This window comes from Salvelinus fontinalis, chromosome 25 (assembly GCF_029448725.1).
Source record: "Salvelinus fontinalis isolate EN_2023a chromosome 25, ASM2944872v1, whole genome shotgun sequence".
Classification (NCBI taxonomy): Eukaryota; Metazoa; Chordata; class Actinopteri; order Salmoniformes; family Salmonidae; genus Salvelinus; species Salvelinus fontinalis.
In genome coordinates this window covers 2,328,671-2,348,709 of record NC_074689.1, presented here as the reverse complement: position 1 = coordinate 2,348,709, position 20,039 = coordinate 2,328,671, and the positions used below count along the sequence as shown (strand labels likewise).

The 20,039-nt window shown below is 41.3% G+C and overlaps 1 protein-coding gene across 2 annotated transcripts in view; it reads right to left on the bottom strand.

Annotated features, from left to right (window-relative positions):
* LOC129822744 (progressive ankylosis protein homolog) overlaps positions 1-10,036 on the bottom strand; it is a 33,793-nt gene extending 23,757 nt beyond the window's left edge. Inside the window, exon 1 of one of the 2 annotated variants that reach the window (XM_055881121.1) lies at positions 9,328-10,036. In XM_055881121.1, the coding sequence (XP_055737096.1) occupies positions 9,328-9,423 (96 nt within the window). In that variant the 5' untranslated portion in view covers positions 9,424-10,036. The remainder of the gene's footprint in view (positions 1-9,327) is intronic. The other variant, XM_055881120.1, reaches the window with a different exon arrangement.
* Between the last annotated feature and the right edge of the window lie 10,003 nt (positions 10,037-20,039).

The window sequence follows — 20,039 nt, the reverse complement described above, 5'->3', positions numbered from 1 at the left end:
TGTAAATCAGAAGACGCAGCTGCTATTTCAGCACTGTAATGGTGACAAAGCAGTGTAAAATTACTTTAGGTGCACTAGAGTGCTTGAGACAAATTCACTCGAGGTGGTTTAAAGTAAACTTCATTCAAATATTGACTTTTCTTTTGGGAAACCTCATGAAACAAGGGTTGTGCGAGTGGAAATTTGAAATGGAAGTTATGGAACTCCCTCGTGTGCTTCTGTAATGGGGAAAAAGTCCACAATGAAACAGACATTAAATGTAAAGAATGATACATTTGCATCTGTTGGCCATCAAGTAGGATGTTAATTGCAATGCCATTGCAGGCTACTGTAGCCTACCATTTGAAACAATAAATATGTCGAAATGGAGATATCACTGGAGTCAATGCAAATCAATGTGTCACCTGTGTTGCCTACCTGGCTGGAGCTGGCAAACAGATTTAATAAATACCCTATAACTTCAGTTTGTTGTTATAGCCATGTGTTATTATGTAATTATTCAAATGGCCATGTTTAGTTAATTAAATTCAAAGTTCTCAATTCTGATCATGGTCACAGCTCTATCATAAATGTATCATTCTCCAAATTTAATGTCTGTTTCATTGTGGACTTTTCCCTGAAATTCGATGTTGGGATATAAGAATACCTGCATCTATCTCAGCAAACCATGGCAAAGTTGAATTGCAATTATAAACCCAGATTGTAGTCAGTAGCCTATGCCTATTGAAATAACAAGTCAATCTAGCAAATGAGCCATTTATAACATTTGTAGTTTTAACATCTGCCACATAATAACGGCACAATTGCCAGAAAATAGCCGAACATTCGTTTTTTTGAAGTTCGTCCAAGTGTTTCTTGCACAAAGATTGAGATTCTCTGTCCAAGTTTTATCACTCAAACTCTCCTGTCAGATTGATCAGTTATGCACATGCGCAAATGGGATTTATTTACAATTAGAAACTGGGTGGTTCGAGCCCTGAATGCTGATTGATATTCCACAGATGTCAGCCAAACTAAATACAGCAGGTATGGCAAAACATGTATTTTTACTGCTCCAATTACATTGGTAACCAGTTTATAAAAGCAATAAGGCACCTCGGGGGTTTGTGGTATATAGCCAATATACCACGGCTAAGGGCTATGTCCAGGCACTCCGCATTGGGTCTAGTATAAGAACAGCCCTTAGCCGTGGTATATCGGCCATATACCACACGCACTCAAGCCTTATTGTTTAATTATAAACTGGGTGATTTGTAACCTGAATGCTGGTTGGTTGAATCCCATGGGATTTTAGACAGTGTACCACAGGTCCTACCCTGAACAAAAATATAAAACTAAACATGTAAAGTGTTGGTCCCATGCTTCATGAGCTGAAATAAAAGATCACGGAAATTCTTCATACGCACAAAAAGCTCATTCCTCTGAAATGTTCTGCACAAATTGTTAACAAACCTGTTAGTGAGCATTTCTCCTTAACCAAGATAACCCATAAACCTGACAGGTGTGGCATATCAAGAAGCTGATTAAGCATGATCATTATACAAGTGCACCTTGTGCTGGGGACAATAACAAGAGTGTGCAAAGCTGTCATCAAGGCAAAAGGTGGCTACTTTGAAGATTCTCAAATAGAAAATATATTTTGATTTATTTAAGTTTTTTGGTTACTACATGATTCCATGTGTGTTATTTTATTTCATAGTTTGTGTCTTCACTATTATTCTACAATGTAGAAAATAGTCAAAATAAAGAAAAACCCTGGAATGAGTAGGTGTCCAAACTTTTGACTGGCGCACACACACACACACACCTTTTCAGGACCCTGCCTTTCAAAGATAATTTGTAAAAATTCAAATAACTTCACAGATCTTCATTGTAAAGGGTTTAAACACTGTTTCCCATACTTGTTCAATGAACCATAAACAATTAATGAACATGCACCTGTGGAACGGTCGTTAAGACACTAACAGCTTACAGACGGTAGGCAATTAAGTTCACAATTATGAAAACTTAGGACACTAAAGAGGCCTTTCTACTGACTGAAAAACACAACAAACAAAAAAAGATGTCCACGGTCCCTGCTCATCTGCGTGAACGTGCCTTAGGCATGCTGCAAGGAGGCATGAGGACTGCAGATGTGGCCAGGGCAATAAATTGCAATGTCTGTACTGTGAGACGCCTAAGACAGTGCTACAGGGAGACAGGATGGAGAGCTGATCGTCCTCGCAGTGGCAGACCACGTGTTACAACACCTGCATAGGATCGGTACATCCAAACATCACACCTGAGGGACAGGTACAGGATGGCAAAAGCAGCCCGAGTTACACCAGGAACGCACAATCCCTCCATCAGTGCTCAGACTGTCCGCAATAGGCTGAGAGAGGCTGGACTGAGGGCTTGTAGGCCTGTTGTAAGGCAGGTCCTCACCAGACATCACCGGCAACAACGTCACTTATGGGCACAAACCCACAGTCGCTGGACCAGACAGGACTGGCAAAAAGTGCTCTTCACTGACAAGTCGTGGTTTTGTCTCACCAGGGGTGATGGTCGGATTTGCGTCTATCATCGAAGGAATGAGTGTTACACCGAGGCCTGTATTCTGGAGCAGGATCGATTAGGTGGTGGAGGATCCGTCATGGTCTGGGGCGGTGTGTCACAGCATCATCGGACTGAGCTTGTTGTCATTGCAGGCAATCTCAACCCTGTGCATTATAGGGAAGACATCCTCCTCCCTCATGTGGTAATCTTCCTGCAGGCTCATCCTGACATGACCCTCCAGCATGACAATGCCACCAGCCATACTGCTCGTTCTGTGTGTGATTTCCAGTGTTCTGCCATGGCCAGCGAAGAGCCCGGAACTCAATCCCATTGAGCACGTCTGGGACATGTTGGATTGGAGGGTGAGGGCTAGAGCCATTCCCCCCAGAAATGTCCAGGAACTTGCAGGTGCCTTGGTGGAAGAATGGGGTAACATCTCACCTCAAGAACTGGCAAATCTGGTGGTCCATGAGGAGATGCACGGCAGTAGTTAATGCAGCTGGTGGCCACACCAGATACTGACTGTTACTTTTGATTTTGACCCTCGTTTGTTCAGGGACACATTATTACACTTCTGTTAATCACGTCTGTGAAACTTGTTCAGTTTATGTCTCAGTGTTGAATCTTATGTTCATACAAATATTTACACATGCTAAGTTTGCTGAAAATAAACACAGATGACAGTGTGAGGACGTTTCTTTTTTTGCTGAGATATCTACATATAGCTAAATTAACCTTTACCAGTTAAATTTTTCTGAAATATTGTAACAAAATCTGCATTGGAGACCATATGCATGTGGAAATATGTAAAACCCCATAGAAATAGAAAGAATAGAACAGGCGTCCCCATTAAAGATAATGATGGCATGGGTGGACTGGCAGAAATTGCAAATGTACCCATATTAGCAAAGCAGGATGTAAAAGCAGGATGTGTACCTATCAATCTGTTCCGTGATTAGTTTAATAAACTTAATTGACAATACAAAAAATACATTCCATGAGCAACTTAAGTTAGCATCATTTAAATTAACATTCTACATTACCAGGCAGTCATTGCGAGCGTACCCATGAGTTCACCAGTCAGGTTCCAAACTCCAAGCCCATTCAACTCATTCTAGTTCTATGCTAAAAACACTTTATACCCTGTCGTGATCCTGAACAACTGAATTAGTCATTCAGGCGAATTAGACATTATTTCCATTTAGCTTTGCCTCCAGAGAGGATCCGCAGCTGCCGCTTTCCATAGAAGGGGGCTGGGTACGATTTATAGCTGCTCACACGGCCATTACGTATGCATAATCCTAACCTCTTCCGAGATGCACGCTTGGACTCCTACCGCCCACTAGGACTAGGCAAGAATACCAGCTAGTATGAGTAAGCCTATCATCTGTCGTATGACTGGGACTGCTGTGGGTCACTGGCGTGGGGCTATGATATTCATAAGATCTCCATTGAACTGGACTTTAGTTCTGTGTGCATTATGGCCTTTTCAGAAGCCACAAAGATACACAAGTAGATCAATACATCTACTAATAATTAAAATCAGTCACCACTCATTCAACAAAAAGCTACTCTTCTTTCCATGTTATAGTGGACATCTGCTGCTCACGGTTCTAGATCCATGCTACAATTCAAGGGCTTTTTAGTTTACATTCACTGCTCTAGAAATCACAAATGGAGCTTGAAGTCCTAAAACACAGAAATGAGTTACCTCTGGTTTGTTAAGCTATCCCTATTTGTGAAAAAGAATGAGGAAAGAATAGGGTTTTGGGATAAAGGCCCGAAAAAAAAGGTCAGAGGATAGTTAACAGACGCTTAAGAAATCTTACACGTATTGTTCTATGAGATAATATCAGTCAGTTAACATGACCTTTATGAATTATGAAGCCATTATACATTATGCATATACAGTGCATTCGTAAAGTACTCAGACCCCTTAACCTTTTCCACATTTTCTTACGTTACAGCCTAATTCTAAAATGGATTAAATAAAATATCATCAATCCATACACAGTACCCCATAATGACAAAGCGAAAACAGGTTTAGATTTTTTTTGCCAATTTATTAAAAAAAACAAATACCGTATTTACATAAGTATTCAGACCCTTTGATACGAGACTTGAAATTGAGCTCCGGTGCATCCTGTTTCCATTGATCAAGTTGTAGAAATATTTCAAGGATGATTGGAGTCCACCTGTGGTAAATTCAATTGATTGGACATGATTTGGAAAGGCACACACCTGTCTATATAAAGGTCCCACAGTTGACAGTGCATGTCAGAGAAAAAAAACAAGCAATGAGGTCGAAGGAATTTTCCGTAGAGCTCCGAAACAGGATTGTGTCGAGGCACAGATCTGGAGAAGGGTACCAAAAAATATCTGCAGCATTGAAGGTCCCCAAGAACAGTCGCCTCCATCATTCTTAAATGGAACCACCAAGACTCTTCCTGGAGCTGGCTGCCCGGCAAAACTGAGCAATCGGGGGAGAAGGGCCTTGGTCAGGGAGGTGACCAAGAACCCGATGGTCACTCTGACAGAGCTCCTATGTGGAGATAGGAGAACCTTCCAGAAGGACAAGCATCTCTGCAGCACTCCACCAATCAGGCCTTTATGGTATAGTGGCCAGACGGAAGCCACTCCTCAGTAAAAGGCACATGAGTCCGCTTGGAGTTTGCCAAAAGGCACCTGACCATGAGAAACAAGATTGAACTCTTTGGCCGAAATGGCAAGTGTACATTTGCACATTTGTGGCCTGCTGGAGGTCATTTTGCAGGGCTCTGGCAGTGCACCTCCTTGCACAAAGGCGGAGGTAGCGGTCTTGCTGCTGGGTTGTTGCCCTCCTACGGCCTCCTCCACATCTCCTGATGTACTGGCCTGTCTCCTGGTAGCACCTCCATGCTCTGGACACTACGCTGACAGACACAGCAAACCTTTTTGCCACAGCTCGCATTGATGTGCCATCCTGGATGAACTGCACTACCTGAGCCACTTGTGTGGGTTGTAGACTCCGTCTCATGCTACCACTAGAGTGAGAGCACCGCCAGCATTCAAAAGTGACCAAAACATCAGCCAGGAAGCATAGGAACTGAGAAGTGGTGTGTGGTCACCACCTGCAGAACCATTCATTTTTTGGGGGTGTCTTACTAATTGCCTATAATTTCCACATTTTGTCTATTCCATTTGCACAACAGCATGTGAAATTTATTGTCAATCAGTGTTGCTTCCTAAGTGGACAGTTTGATTTCAAAGAAGTGTGATTGACTTGGAGTTAAATTGTGTTGTTTAAGTGTTCCCTTTATTTTTTTGAGCAGTGTATATTAAAAATAAACTTGCAAAAAAAAAAAAAAAAATGTAACAAAATGTATTAAGTCAAGAAGGGGAGACACAAATACAATATGACACCCATCTAACCTGGAGGAGGAAATTGTTGTCCAAAATCAAACTTTCACTGGCCAAACAATGATAAAGGGTGAATATGCACACTCAGCCAATTCTCTCCACTGGTGCCAAGATAGGCTATACTGTTCGCTAAATTTAGTTAAGTATTATGATAACTAATAGACATTAGTATTTTCATTGTCTTCTCTTTACAGCAATAACTACTTGCTTTCCAAACAGTTTTCCAGCAATTATGTTTTGAAATATTGCAATATGCCTGGTAGTGATGGGGGATCAATAGGTACATATGGGGACATTATTTTTGACTATCGTATCATTTTGAGAAAAATAAAATAAAATAAAAAAAATTGCTAGTTTGCTGTACCGGCACCAAAACTCCATAGCCTTTTCTCCTTTTTCTGTTTAAATAATGAGTCAATTAGATTTCGACCTCTTTCTCATGGCTCGTCCCTCTGCAGCAGACATGGTGAGCAATATGTTCGGCAAATCGAATCGCAATAAATAAATAAAATCACAATATCGATTCTCAATATAATACTGAATAGCAATACATATCGCAACGGATCCTAAGTATCGTGATAACATCGTATTGTGAGGTCACTGGCAATTCACAGCAGTAATGCCTGGCTGTGCCTCTACTTTTCAATGACAGTCGCAACTCAACAATCATATAGGCTGTTTGGTATAACCTGGTATTTGCCACCAGGGCTCTACAGTGGGACCATTTTATTAACATATGCGCCTAAATATTTTGCTGTGTGACCTGGAATTTGAATTTAGGATTACCAGTGCACCTAGAATATTTAAGATTCTAGCTTTATTTCTTCATACACCACATGGCCAAAGTCATGGGCTTTACTATGGAGTTAGTATGGAGTTGCTGCTATAACAGCTCCACTATTCAGGGGAGGCTTTCCACTGGATGTTAGAACATTGCTGCGGGGACTTGCTTTCATTTAGCCACATAAGCATTAGTGAGGTCGGGCACTGATGTTGGACAATTAGGCCTGGCTCACGGTCGGTGTTCCAATTCATCTCAAAGGTGTTCAATGGGGTTGAGGTCAGGGCTCTGTGCAGGCCAGTCAGGGCTCTGTGCAGGCCAGTCAGGGCTCTGTGCAGGCCAGTCAGGGCTCTGTGCAGGCCAGTCAGGGCTCTGTGCAGGCCAGTCAGGGCTCTGTGCAGGCCAGTCAGGGCTCTGTGCAGGCCAGTCAGGGCTCTGTGCAGGCCAGTCAGGGCTCTGTGCAGGCCAGTCAGGGCTCTGTGCAGGCCAGTCAGGGCTCTGTGCAGGCCAGTCAGGGCTCTGTGCAGGCCAGTCAGGGCTCTGTGCAGGCCAGTCAGGGCTCTGTGCAGGCCAGTCAGGGCTCTGTGCAGGCCAGTCAGGGCTCTGTGCAGGCCAGTCAGGGCTCTGTGCAGGCCAGTCAGGGCTCTGTGCAGGCCAGTCAGGGCTCTGTGCAGGCCAGTCAGGGCTCTGTGCAGGCCAGTCAGGGCTCTGTGCAGGCCAGTCAGGGCTCTGTGCAGGCCAGTCAAGTTCTTCCACAACTATCTCCACAAACTGAGGAGTATTTGTCTGTAATAAAGCCCTTTTGTGGAGAAAAACTCATTCTGATTGATGTGAAATCCCTAGATTAGGGCCTAATGAATTTGTTTCAATTGACTGATTTCCTTATATGAACTGTAACTCAGTAAAATCGTTGAAATTGTTGCATTTATAATTTTATGTATAGTTTTCATTGGGAAGGCAGATAAAGCATTTTTATCAAAAGCAATCCGTTTTGCATGAGAAAACACAGAATCCTAGTAATTGCTACACATGCTTAATTACGTCACTTTTGTTTTGAGCCGACTTCGCAGCGCACCTGACTCACGCCCGGGAGGCAGCCAGGTTCCAAATACAATGCATTCAACTTTCAGCCGGAGCAAAACACCTACACGGGCACCCGGGCGGGATTAATCAAACTGTGTGTGTGTTCCTAATTTTGCCAACAGACAAAACACTGAATGGATCAGTGGTTCACCAATCAGGGCCTCACAAGGAGTGATGTGAAATGAAACCATTTTTTGAGGGGCACAAAGCTTCTTTGGGACAATCAGTTGATTTCTGATACACAAATGCTCCTGTAACATTCCCATGAAACATGTCTACAACATTAATATCAATTATATTCTGAGAACATAGCAACCATGTTCTGTGGGAAGTAATGAAATGTTCTCCCAACCCTCAGAAAACTGGACACATGAATGTTCTTGTAACGGAAAATATGCTTACTTTCCTTATGAAACACCATTTTCCACACATGCTAGAGTGGTTTAACATTAATCCTGGATGTTGTATATCTGTTCAACCAATCAGGTTGAAACTACCAGACCATGGGCTATGTTTATTTTATGCCTGCTGCTGTAGCAGCATCGCATTGGTGGAAACCAAGACTACTCTCAGGGCAGACCTGGTTATGGCAACAAATGTTGGCGTCATGTCTGGGACTATTTTAGCATTTTAGCTAACCTTAACCTAATTCTCCTAACACGTTAAAAGCAAAACAAAATTCACCTACCAAGCCCCCCCCCCCCCCCCCAAAAAAAAAAAAATGGCTTATTTGCTACGTGAGGTTTATTTCATTTAATATAAATTGCATAACACTTTAGTTGTTAGGAGTACTGATATAAGTAAGACACGTGACTTCCCCACAACTTTGCAAAAAAACACTTTTATCGGAGTTGTAATTGAGATGACTAAGCATATCCATGTTATGAGGCTAGTAGCGTTGCATTTCTCCGTTGAATACATGCGGTTGAAATCAACAACCCTCATCGAATATTCAAAAAAGTATTTTAAAAAATTAGATGTATCCACCAATCCAAAGAATGTATAGGCGGGATTAGCATTTTGCCACTAACATTGGTGGTGGAAAAATGTGTTTCATAAAGTAAGTACATTTTTCCCGCCATCTATCCATTCAATACAGTTGAGGAATTCAACCTATGCCGCCTGAATGGAGAATATGTCAGGTACGAACCGGCCCACCGGATACGAATGTATTGCTGACTCCATAATTTATTTGGACGGTAAAATGACCCGTCTCAATATCGCCATCTGCCGGCTCTTAAATTATACACGCGCCTGTTCTGAATTGATCAAATTCTGGAATTGTAGGCCAATACTAGTGGTGGTCTGATGGATAGATACAACATTCTGTACCATGTTGAATGCTTAGTTCAAGTCAAATCAAACAAGCGCTAGAAGTTAGCCGGACCGTGTTTTGACAGAGCCTGACATCTAGCCAATTGTTGAAGTTCATCCGTAACTCTTGCCTCAAACCCCAATGTTGGCTACCGACTAGCACATATCCTATGCAAATATCGCTGTCTCATGACAATTTGATGCCGCCGACCTACCTGTTCACCGACGTCGATGGCTACATTGGTAATAGCCATAGGCACCAGAAAGCGGATGAGAGGCCAATATGGAATGAGAGATGGAAATTCCAACATAGTATAGCCGGGGTGACAGAACCAGGGGCATCTGCTTCAGTCGTGATTATTTATAATATTACGTTAAATCGGTAGAATAGATTGTAGGTAGGCACTTCACTTCTCTTTTAAAAAATGTCAATTCAACTGACAATCAAAGTCAGAACGCTCCCCGCATCGCTGGATCCAAGAAATACGTATCGGTGTGCAGAGGAGGCGAAGGTCATAAGAATTATTGCAGATGGGCGTTTCTCCATTGCTCGACAACGTTGGAGAAAATGACAGCTAGCTGCATCAAAAAATTAGACCGAGAAAATCCAGCGAGAACCTCGGCTTGTATCAAAACAATGAGGGAATTCCAGAAAGCTTTGCTCTCGTAGCATACGATTCTGAGCGTTCAACAGCCAGCAAGCCATCCCCGCCTTGCCTGAAACCAAACCATCACACACGTGGGTCGGCACCAAATTTAAACTTCCTCCACCTACTCCTGACGTCATGAATTATAGGTAGACAAATCAAATTGTATTGGTCGTTTACACATATTTAGCAGATGTGATCACTGGTGCAGCGAAATGATTATGTTTCTAGCTCCAACCGTGCAGTATACTTAGGTTGCGTTCGTAAACTCACTCTGGCTATCTACGCTGATTTCATAGCGCAGAATAACTGATTAATTTACGAACGCGAAACAGCCTCTGAATATTGCCGGTGTCAGTAAACGTCGGTGGTAATTACGTTCACTAACGCTCTATTTAACATGGAAACAGCCTAATCAGCTCTTTTAGAGCGAGTAAAATGGTCAGAGTGAGGTGTTCTCTTATTTGTGTCTGGAAGTAGCTAGCAAGGTAGCTAACACGACCAGTTAGCTTGGGTGCTTGGCTGCGGTTATGAGGGCAGAACGCTCGGATCAACCCTACTCCTCTGTCGGAGCGTCCAGTGTGCGCTCTGAAATGCTCAGAATTTACGAACGACCCAGAGCGCGTTCTGACTCACTGGAGTGGAGGCAATTTAAGAATACAGCCTTAAACAATAAGGCACAAGAGGTAGCGCTGTAACAGGTAAAGAAATGACATTGTTCGCCCCGACGCGATACACTGCCTTCTTGCTTTAATAAAACGTATTTTTACCAGCATATTTAATTGTCATTAAAGCTTTATTTTGATAAGTCAGTTCATACAATTTAATTCTTCCACCAGAATATTTAGTCTGGACAAAAATCTGGTTGTTAGTTATTTTGGTCATGTTGCTAATTCTTTTGCATAGTTGCTTTGCAGAAGGTCTGGTCGTCCGTTCTTAACAAAATGGACTACCCATTTACATGTGACTATTCAAGATACAGCACTGCCTCGCGTGCCTTATTGATTTTATAAAACGGTTACCGTTACCAAAATAACATTGCATAGGTGCAATGCAGATGGATGGTAGTCCGTTGTAAACAAAATGTTTGCTATGCAGGCTGGATAATGTTCTTGTCCACTTCAGATAACTCAGTCACAACAAACATTGAACCTGGAATGACAGCATAGCTGCATTTTCGTTAGTTCCTCCCCCCTCCTCCCTATTGGCATTTACTTCGATTTGTCCATAATAATGACGTTGATGCGTGATTTGGCTTAACTCAGAAAAAAGTTGTCTCATCTCGTTTTAAACATTGTTTCCGAGATTGGACAGGCGCTGTACCAAACTAAATGCCAGGCTGGAAGCAAGGGGAAATAATGCGCAAGTTGAGATAAATACAAGAGATGATTCGGACATGAACATGATATTCTTACGGTGGTGCAATGATTATTTTCAGATGGAACTGTTTGCAGGCATAATGTGCCTGTGACAGCCAATACAGTGTAACGGATGTGAAATGGCTAGCTAGTTAGCGGGTACGCGCTAATAGCGTTTCAATCAGTTACGCCACTTGCTCTGAAACCTAGAAGTAGTGTTGCCCCTTGCTCTGCAAGGGCCGCGGCTTTTGTGGAGCGATGGGTAACGATGCTTCGTGGTGACTGCTGTTGATGTGTACAGAGGGTCCCCGGGTCGGGGCGAGGGACGGTTTAAAGTTATACTGTTACAACAGCACGACCTCCCTTCTTCGGGCATAGATTCTACAAATCAGAAACTTTATTTAATGTATTTTATTCATAATACAAAAATCAACTTACATTGCTACATCAAACATGCCTAGCAAACCAAACGCAGGTATTAACAATGCTCAAACATACAAAAAATATAAAAATAAAATACAAAAAATAAACAATTTAAGTGCAATTATATTCACTCTGAAAATATCTTATTATAATGATTCATGAAGGTGTTATTCTTGTTGTTATTCACTAGGGTTAGTGTTTTAATAAGATAATTAAATTCAATCAGAAACATTGGTAATTTTGGTATAGAATTTTGGAATTTTTGTTTGTGTATAAAGTATTTGGCAACAAGAATAAAAAAAAAAATAACAATCATTTCAGTGGTTGTGTTATCATTGCAATAGTAACATATTATATATTTTATGTTAAAATTATAGGCAGTGTTCATAATGGTAAATAAGTACTTTGCAAGTTTTTCCCAAAATTCTGACACAAATTTACATTCAAAGAACAAGTGAGACAGATTCTCACCTTCTTTTTCACAGAAAACGCAGATATCATCAATAGCCACACATTTGGAAATCATAGAGTTACATGGATATATCTTATGTAAAATTTTGAAGTGCACTTCTTTAACTTTGTTTGGTATACAGTATTTGTAAGGCCTTAACCATGCATTTTTCCAGACAATGTCAGGAATAAGCATGTTCCAGAAAAACGTTCCTCTCGGTGTAAGTTGGTTTTGTGAATGAAGAATTTGTCTTATAATATTTATTACAACAAGATTTCTCAAGTAAGCCCACACCTTCCAATCTGAGTTCTTGATAAACTTTGTTATCATTCCCAAAATTAAGAGGACTTTTCATAAGTGTAGTTAGACCACTGGGAACGGCTTTGATCACAGAAATAAACTCTCTGAAAGGTATTGGAAACTCTTTCATTGTTATAAATTGTTCATATGTGAGAATATTACCCTTGTTGTCGAAAATATCCAGAACAAAGTCAATATTCCTCTCATGCCAGCTGGGGTAGAACAATGACTTATTCCTTACAGTAATGTCTGAATTATTCCACAAAAGAGCTTTATGAGGGGAAAAATTGTGCAGGAAACATATTTTCCAGGCCATTAAAGCTTGTTGGTGAAACCTAGCCAATTTAGCAGGTAATCTTTCAGGAATATAATTACATGTCAGTAAAAATCGAAGACCCCCCAATTTATTAAACACATTATTTGGAATGAAATACCATATTGAGTCAGTATCGAGCAAACATTTTTTCAGCCAGTTTATCTTGAAAGTGTTATTTATGTCAACAAAATCCAACACTTCTTGACCGCCTTTAGCTCTTTTGTTAGAAAGGACAGATTTTTTTAGTTTGTGAGACTTATTTTTCCAGATGAAGTCAAGAAAGCTCTTATTGATCTCTTTACAAGTAGCAGGATTTACACATAACGATAATGAGGGGTACACAAAACGAGACAGTCCCTCTGCCTTGGACAGAAGTACTCTCCCAAGTATAGAAAGATATCTTTGTAGCCAATTATTAAATATATTTTTAGTTCTCTTAATTTTAGGAGAGAAATTCAAATGTTGTCTGACTAAGTGTTTTTTTGACAGATGTATTCCTAAATATTTAACACAGTCCTTTACAGGAATATTTTCAATTTCTTTATCATCAGAGTCAAATAAACATAAGATTTCACATTTAGAAACATTCAGCATTAATCCTGATGCAATAGAAAATGCCGCTATAGCATTAAGGGCATGTGCGACCTGGTCTTTGTCTCTTAAGAAAAGAGTAGTATCATCAGCCAGTTGGGAACTTTTGATTTCTTTGTTAAAAATGGTTAAGCCATACAAATTTGCATCATTCAGAATATCTAGAGATAGAAGTTCCACAACCAAGATGAATAACAATGGCGAAATTGGGCATCCCTGTCGTACACTTCTGTTGATACTAAATATTTTGGAAGTATTAAGGTTTAGTAGCACAGAACTATTTATATCTTTGTAAAACATGCGAATTACTTTAATAAAATGTTCACCAAATCCAAAAAGTTTAAGAGACCTAAAGAGAAATTCATGTTCAATTGTGTCAAAGGCTTTACAGAAGTCCAGAAATAGGACAACCGCATCTGAGTCAATTGCATCTGAATAATCTATAAGGTCCAAGACTAAACGAATGTTAGAGCTTATGTGACGGCCCTTCATAAATCCTGTTTGAGTCTCATTTATAATGGTATCTATTCCTTTCTTTAATCTTTTGGCATAAACCAGAGCAATCAATTTGTAATCAACATTTAATAAAGTAATTGGTCTCCAATTGTCAATGAGAGAAGGGTCTTTATCAGGCTTCGGAATCAATGAAATTAAGGCCCTGTTTCATAGTGGAGACCATTTCCCCATTTTTAATGCAATCTTGAAACATATTGAAAATCGGGTCTTCTAGCAACTCCCAAAACTGTCTATAGAATTCAACTGACAAGCCATCAGGGCCAGGTGATTTCCCCTTTTTCATTGAATTCAGAGCCTCTCTAATTTCTCCAATTGACACAGGTGAATCGCAAACTGAGTGGAAATCATCCTCAATTACAGGGACACAATTCTGAATGTGGCAAATGTAGCTTTCACAACCATCTTCCTGAAATTGAGAGCTGTAAAGGTTTTCATTAAAAGGAATTGACAAATGATGATATTGTAATGGGATCTTTGCATAAAACATTGTTCATTTTGAGTGCAGTTATAGATTTTCTTTTGTAGTTTCTCTTCTCTTTTGTAGTTTCTCTCAAGTGCAAAAAAGTAACTAGTGTTTCTTTCCCCCTCTTCAATCCATTTTGCTCTTGACCTTACAAAGGCGCCTTTTGCCAGATCCGTGTAAGTCTGTTCTAATTCTAGTTGTAAAGACCTGAACACAGACTCCTCTTCTTCAGATAGATTATCTTTCTTTAGAAAACTGTCAAGCTTGCTCATCATCTCATTTTCTCTATGGTTCTTTAATTGCATCAGCTCTTTGGCACGTTTAATGGATACAAATCTGACTTTATATTTGAAAAATTCCCATCTACTTCCATGACCCAAGTCTTTTCTTGCAAAAATATCTTTAGCTAATGATTTGATGTTTTCAATGAGATCAGTATCTTTAAGAAGTGTATTGTTTAATTTCCAATACCCTCGAGTGCCTTTTGATTTTTTAGTAGCTTGTAAATTCAGGGAAATCAAGTGATGATCAGAAAAGGGAGCCAACTGATGATCTACATCTATAACAAATTGTAACAAAAGGGGAAATTAGAAATAAATATATTCTAGATTTACGTGACATAGTTTTGTTGGTCCAGGTATAACCTTAGCATCCGGATTGAAATAACGCCAGGCATCTTCAACACAGAGATCCTTGCATAATGTAACTATTTTGAAGGTTTTGACTTGTTCTAGGAGGAAAACGATCAACAGATGCATCAGGTGTTTCATTAAAATCCCCTGAAATAATTAGAAAAGCCTCTTGAGTATTTGATGTTTAAATCCTGTACTTTCCTGGTAAATTGGGTAAAAAGGGTCTTATAAGGAGCATGTGAGTTATGTCTGTATACATTACAGATGATGAAAATAGCATTGTCAAGTTTAACAGTTACTATGACCCATCTGCTGTCTTGTGAAGATGTGGATTCTAGAATGTCACCTTTAAACTTGTGAATAAGTGTCAAAACACCAGCAGAATGATTTGATCCATGACTGAAATAGGCCATATCTCCCCATTGTGCTTTCCAAAATTTCAAATCACTTTCACCCGAATGAGTTTCCTGAAGGACAAAATCTGCATTACTGCGTTAACAGTATAAAAATAAAGCTTTCCTTTTTGTAGGATTTCTCAAACCCCTAGCATTCAGACTAACGATTTTGAGTGAATTGAAATCGAACTCCTGCATTAAAAAAATAAAAAACAAATTAGATAACAAGTATTAATATGAACAATAAAGCAAACCGTGAATCTTGAGAGGATTACTCGACGGAAAACTACGCTCAGCTGAGGTAGCGGTGGTTAACAGAATAACAAATCTATTTACTTCCTTTCCTTTGGCAAGTGTTCATCAGTTGTAGTTCGAACGGTACATGTATTATTGGCAGTACATTAACTGTACTCATGGTAATACTCACAGTTCCAATTTGGTTCATGTCAATAGAGTTACCCAGTAATCATTCTTCCTTCGATAAACGCGTGTGGGCCCTTGAACCCCGCCTTCTTTCCCTCTTGTCGCGCCTTCTGTATCAGCGGCCACAGTTTCTCTCTGGCAGCCGGATCCTGCGGTATCAGAGCTTCTTTGATGCGGAGTTTCTTCTCCTCCAGAAACTTGTTCCCCTTGGCCATTTTCCATATGATGTCCCTGTAATGGCGCATAGTTAAGCGCAAGATGATATTACGAGGGGGTCCATCAGATCTTCGTTTCCCAAGTCGATGTATCACATCAATCACGTCTCTTAGCCTGTCTTTGATGCATGGTGCCACTTTTCCCAGGATATTAATAACTACTTCTCTAATATCCTCTCCCTCTACCTCTTTTACATCTTGGATTTTCAGATTCCACCTGCGAGAGTACCTTTGAAGTGCAGCTACATTCTCACACAGCTCATTATTTTTGGATTGCATTTTCTTCAGCTCATTCTCTAGGAACGTTATCTTTTCCTTGTTCTCGCTCACAATTTTGTGTAGTTGATTGACAGTTTCTGACAAATTATCGATCTTCTTTGATGTTTCTTCTGTAGCCCGCTCTATGATGGACACTTTGGAGAGCGTGGCGTCTTGTTTAGTAGACAGGGACTGGATTGCAGAGAAAAGTTCCGACATGGAGATGTCATCTTTTACCTTTTTCACCGGAGGATTTTTACTTGGGGTCTGAGGTAAAGAGGTTGCAAGGATTTCATCCTGGTCAGTTTTGTTCTTTCTCTTGTTAGAGATCGCGGCTTCTTGTGTATCCATGCTGCTCTGGTCCTTGCTGTGGCTAGCTAGCATGTCAGCCGTCTTCTGTGAGACTTGGATATTTCGTCTACTTTTGTCTTTCTGTCGTGTTCTTCCCATTCAACTTGACAAAAACTATATCTAAACTTATCCCACGTCCATAAAAAAAGTTATAGTTAGTTTATTTCAATATTAATAGCCAATATTTGATTGTTAACCACCTAACCCTCAATATTGCTTTGAAGAGCCCGAAAACACTCCCTCTCACAGCGACGCCATCTTGGCCTTTTTCTACAAGTCAGAAACATTGCACAGGGATGTTGGTCCATGCTGACGCGATGGCATTACACAGTTTCTGCAGATTGGACAGCAGTACACCACCTCCACCAGCCTGTACCGTTGATACCACGACCTCCCTTTGCCTCCAGAACAGCCTGAATTCTCCAGGCACGGCTTCTACAAGTCAGAAACGTTGCACAGGGATGTTGGTCCATGCTGACACAATGGCATCACACAGTTTCTGCAGATTGGACAGCGATACACCAAGACACCAAGGCCACCAGCCTGTACCGTTGACACCATGCAGGATGGGTCCATGAACTCATGCTGCTTAAGCCAAATCCTGATTCTGCCATCAGCATGACACAACAGGAACCGGGATTCGTCGGACCAGGCAATGGTTTTTCAGCTTCTTGTTTTTAGCTGATAGGTGTGGAACTCTTTGTGGTCGTCTGCTGGAAATCCTTGATAAGGATCGACAAGTTGTCTGTTCCGAGATGCTGTTCTGCACACCACTGTTGTATTACGCCGTTATTTGTCTGTTTGTGGCCCGCCTGATAGCTTGCACGATTCGTGCCATTCTTCAACCTCTCATCAACGAGCAACTAATATCAGTGCCCGACCTCACTAATGCTCTTATGACTGATTGGAAGCAAGTCCCTGCAGTAATGTTCCGACATCTAGTGGAAAGCCTTCCCAGAAGAGTGGAGGCTGTTGTCGCAGCAAAACCAACTCCATATTAATGCCCATGATTTTGGAATGAGATGTTTGACAAGCAGGTGTCCACAAACATGTGGCCATGTAGTGTATATTATATAATGGTGTGAATGGACAGTATATGAATAGAAATGGTGAGTACAGCAGTAGTCATAGGATGAGCCAAGACTATAATACAGTATATACATATGAAGTAGGAAAAGGGATTTATAAATACGTTTGATTGAGTATGTAAACATTATTAAGCTGACCAGTGTTCAATGGCTATGTACACAGGGCAGCAGTCTCTAAGGTTCAGAGGAGAGTTCTGGGTGGTAGACGGCTAGTAACAATGACTAAGTTCAGGGCAGGGTACTGGGCAGATGCCGGCTAGTGGGGACTCTTAACAGTCTAAAGACATATTCTGTCTCTGTCCCAGCTTTAATGCACCTGTACTGTCTCTGCCTTTTAAATGACAGCAGGTTGAACAGGCCGTGGCTCGGGTGGCTGAGGTCCTTGATGATCTTATTGGCCCTCATGACACACCGGATGCTGTACTGTAGATGTCCTGGAGGGCAGTCAGTGTGCCCCCAGTGATGTGTTGGGCTGACTTCACCACCCTCTTGAGAGCCTTGTGGTTGCGGATTATGCAATTGCCGTACCAGCCGGTGATACAGTCCGATAGGATGCTCTCAATGGTGCATCTGTCGAAGTTTGTGAGGGTCGTAGGTGCCAAGCTGAATTTCCTCAGCCTCCTGAGGTTGAAGACTTGCTGTTGTGCCTTCTTCATCAAACTGTCTGGGTGGTGTGACCATTTGATGAACTTCAAGCTTTTCACCCTCTCCACTGCGACCCAGTTGATGTGGATGGGGGCATGCTCTCTCTGCTGTCTCCTGAATTCCTTCATTTGTTGAGGGAGATGTGATTTTCCTGGCACCTCTCTGCCAGAGCCCTCACCTCCTCCCTGTAGACTGTCTCACCGTTGTTGGTAATCAGGCCTACCACTGTTGTGTCGTCAGCCAACTTGATGATTGAGTTGGAGATGTGCGTGGCTCCGCAGTCATGGGTGTACAGGAAGGGGCTGAGCACGCACCCTTGTGGGGCCCCGGTGTTGAGGATCAGCGTGGTGAAGGTGTTGTTGCCTATCTTCACCACAGTTGAATGCAGAGTTTGTAGGCCTAGGAGGGTTGCTGAAGAAGCAAAAGTCCAAACTATAAAAGGTAGCAGCTGATTAAACTTCAAAACACACACAAACTACTAGCCTACATGGAATATTTTTACAGTATCCTCAAGATCCTACACAATAATGTTTTATGGGTTGTGCAGTAAAATGGATGCCTTTAGGAAGAAAAAAAAATTCTGGAACCTATATAGGAAATTGGTGCAATACTTGTAAACTTGCAACATTGTATCCCAATGACAAGAACTTTGTACGACTCGATCAGGGATCTAACCCACAACGTTGCAATCTCATGGTGATTCACCAGCCACAACGCCACTGAGTGGAGAAATGTAGGCCCTATAAAACTGTTGAATCTGTGGCAGTGTGTTAAATTGTCCGTTTGGCCCGGGGTACTTTGGACCTGTTCAATTTGAAACCTAGTTCTGTTCGCAACGACTAGGTGTCAAAGCAACATGATATATTAATTATACAGTTGAAGACGGAAGTTTACATACGCTTAGGTTGGAGTCATTAAAACTCGTTTTTCAACCTACCACCAATGTATTGTTTACAAACTATAGTTTTGGCAAGTTGGTTTAGACATCTACTTTGTGCATGACACAAGTCATTTTTCCAACAATTGTTTACAGACCAATTACAATTCCAGTGGGTCAGAAGTTTACATACACTAAGTTCACTGTGCATTTAAACAGCTTGGGAAATTCCAGAAAATGTCATGGCTTTAGAAGCTTCTGATAGGCTAATTGACATCATTTGAGTCAATTGGATGTGCACCTGTGGCCTACCTTCAAACTCAGTGCCTCTTTGCTAGACATCATGGTAAAATCAAAAGAAATCAGTCAAGACCTCAGAAAAAAACAATTGTAGACCTCCACAAGTCTGGTTCATCCTTGGGAGCAATTTCCAAATGCCTGAAAGTACCACGTTCATCTGTACAAACAATAGTACGCAAGTATAAACACCATGGGACCATGCAGCCGTCATACCGCTCAGGAAGGAGACGCGTTCTGTCTCCTAGAGATGAACGTACTTTGATGCGAAAAGTGCGAATCAATCCCACAACAACAACAAAGGGCCTTGTGGAGATACTGGAGGAAACAGGTACAAAAGTATCTTTATCCACAGTAAAACCAGTCCTATATCGACATAACCTGAAAGGCCGCTCAGCAAGGAAGAAGCCACTGCTCCAAAACCGCCATAAAAAAAAGCCAGACTACGGTTTGCAACTGCAACCGGCAAAATGGCTTAAGGACAACAAAGTCAAGGTATTGGAGCGGCCAACACAAAGCCCTGACCTCAATCCTATAGAAAACTTGTGGGCAGAACTGATAAAGTGTGTGCGAGCAAGGAGCCCTGCAAACCTGACTCAGTAACACCAGCTCTGTCAGGAGGAATGGGCCAAAATTCACCCAATTTATTGTGGGAAGCTTGTGGAAGGCTACCAGAAACAT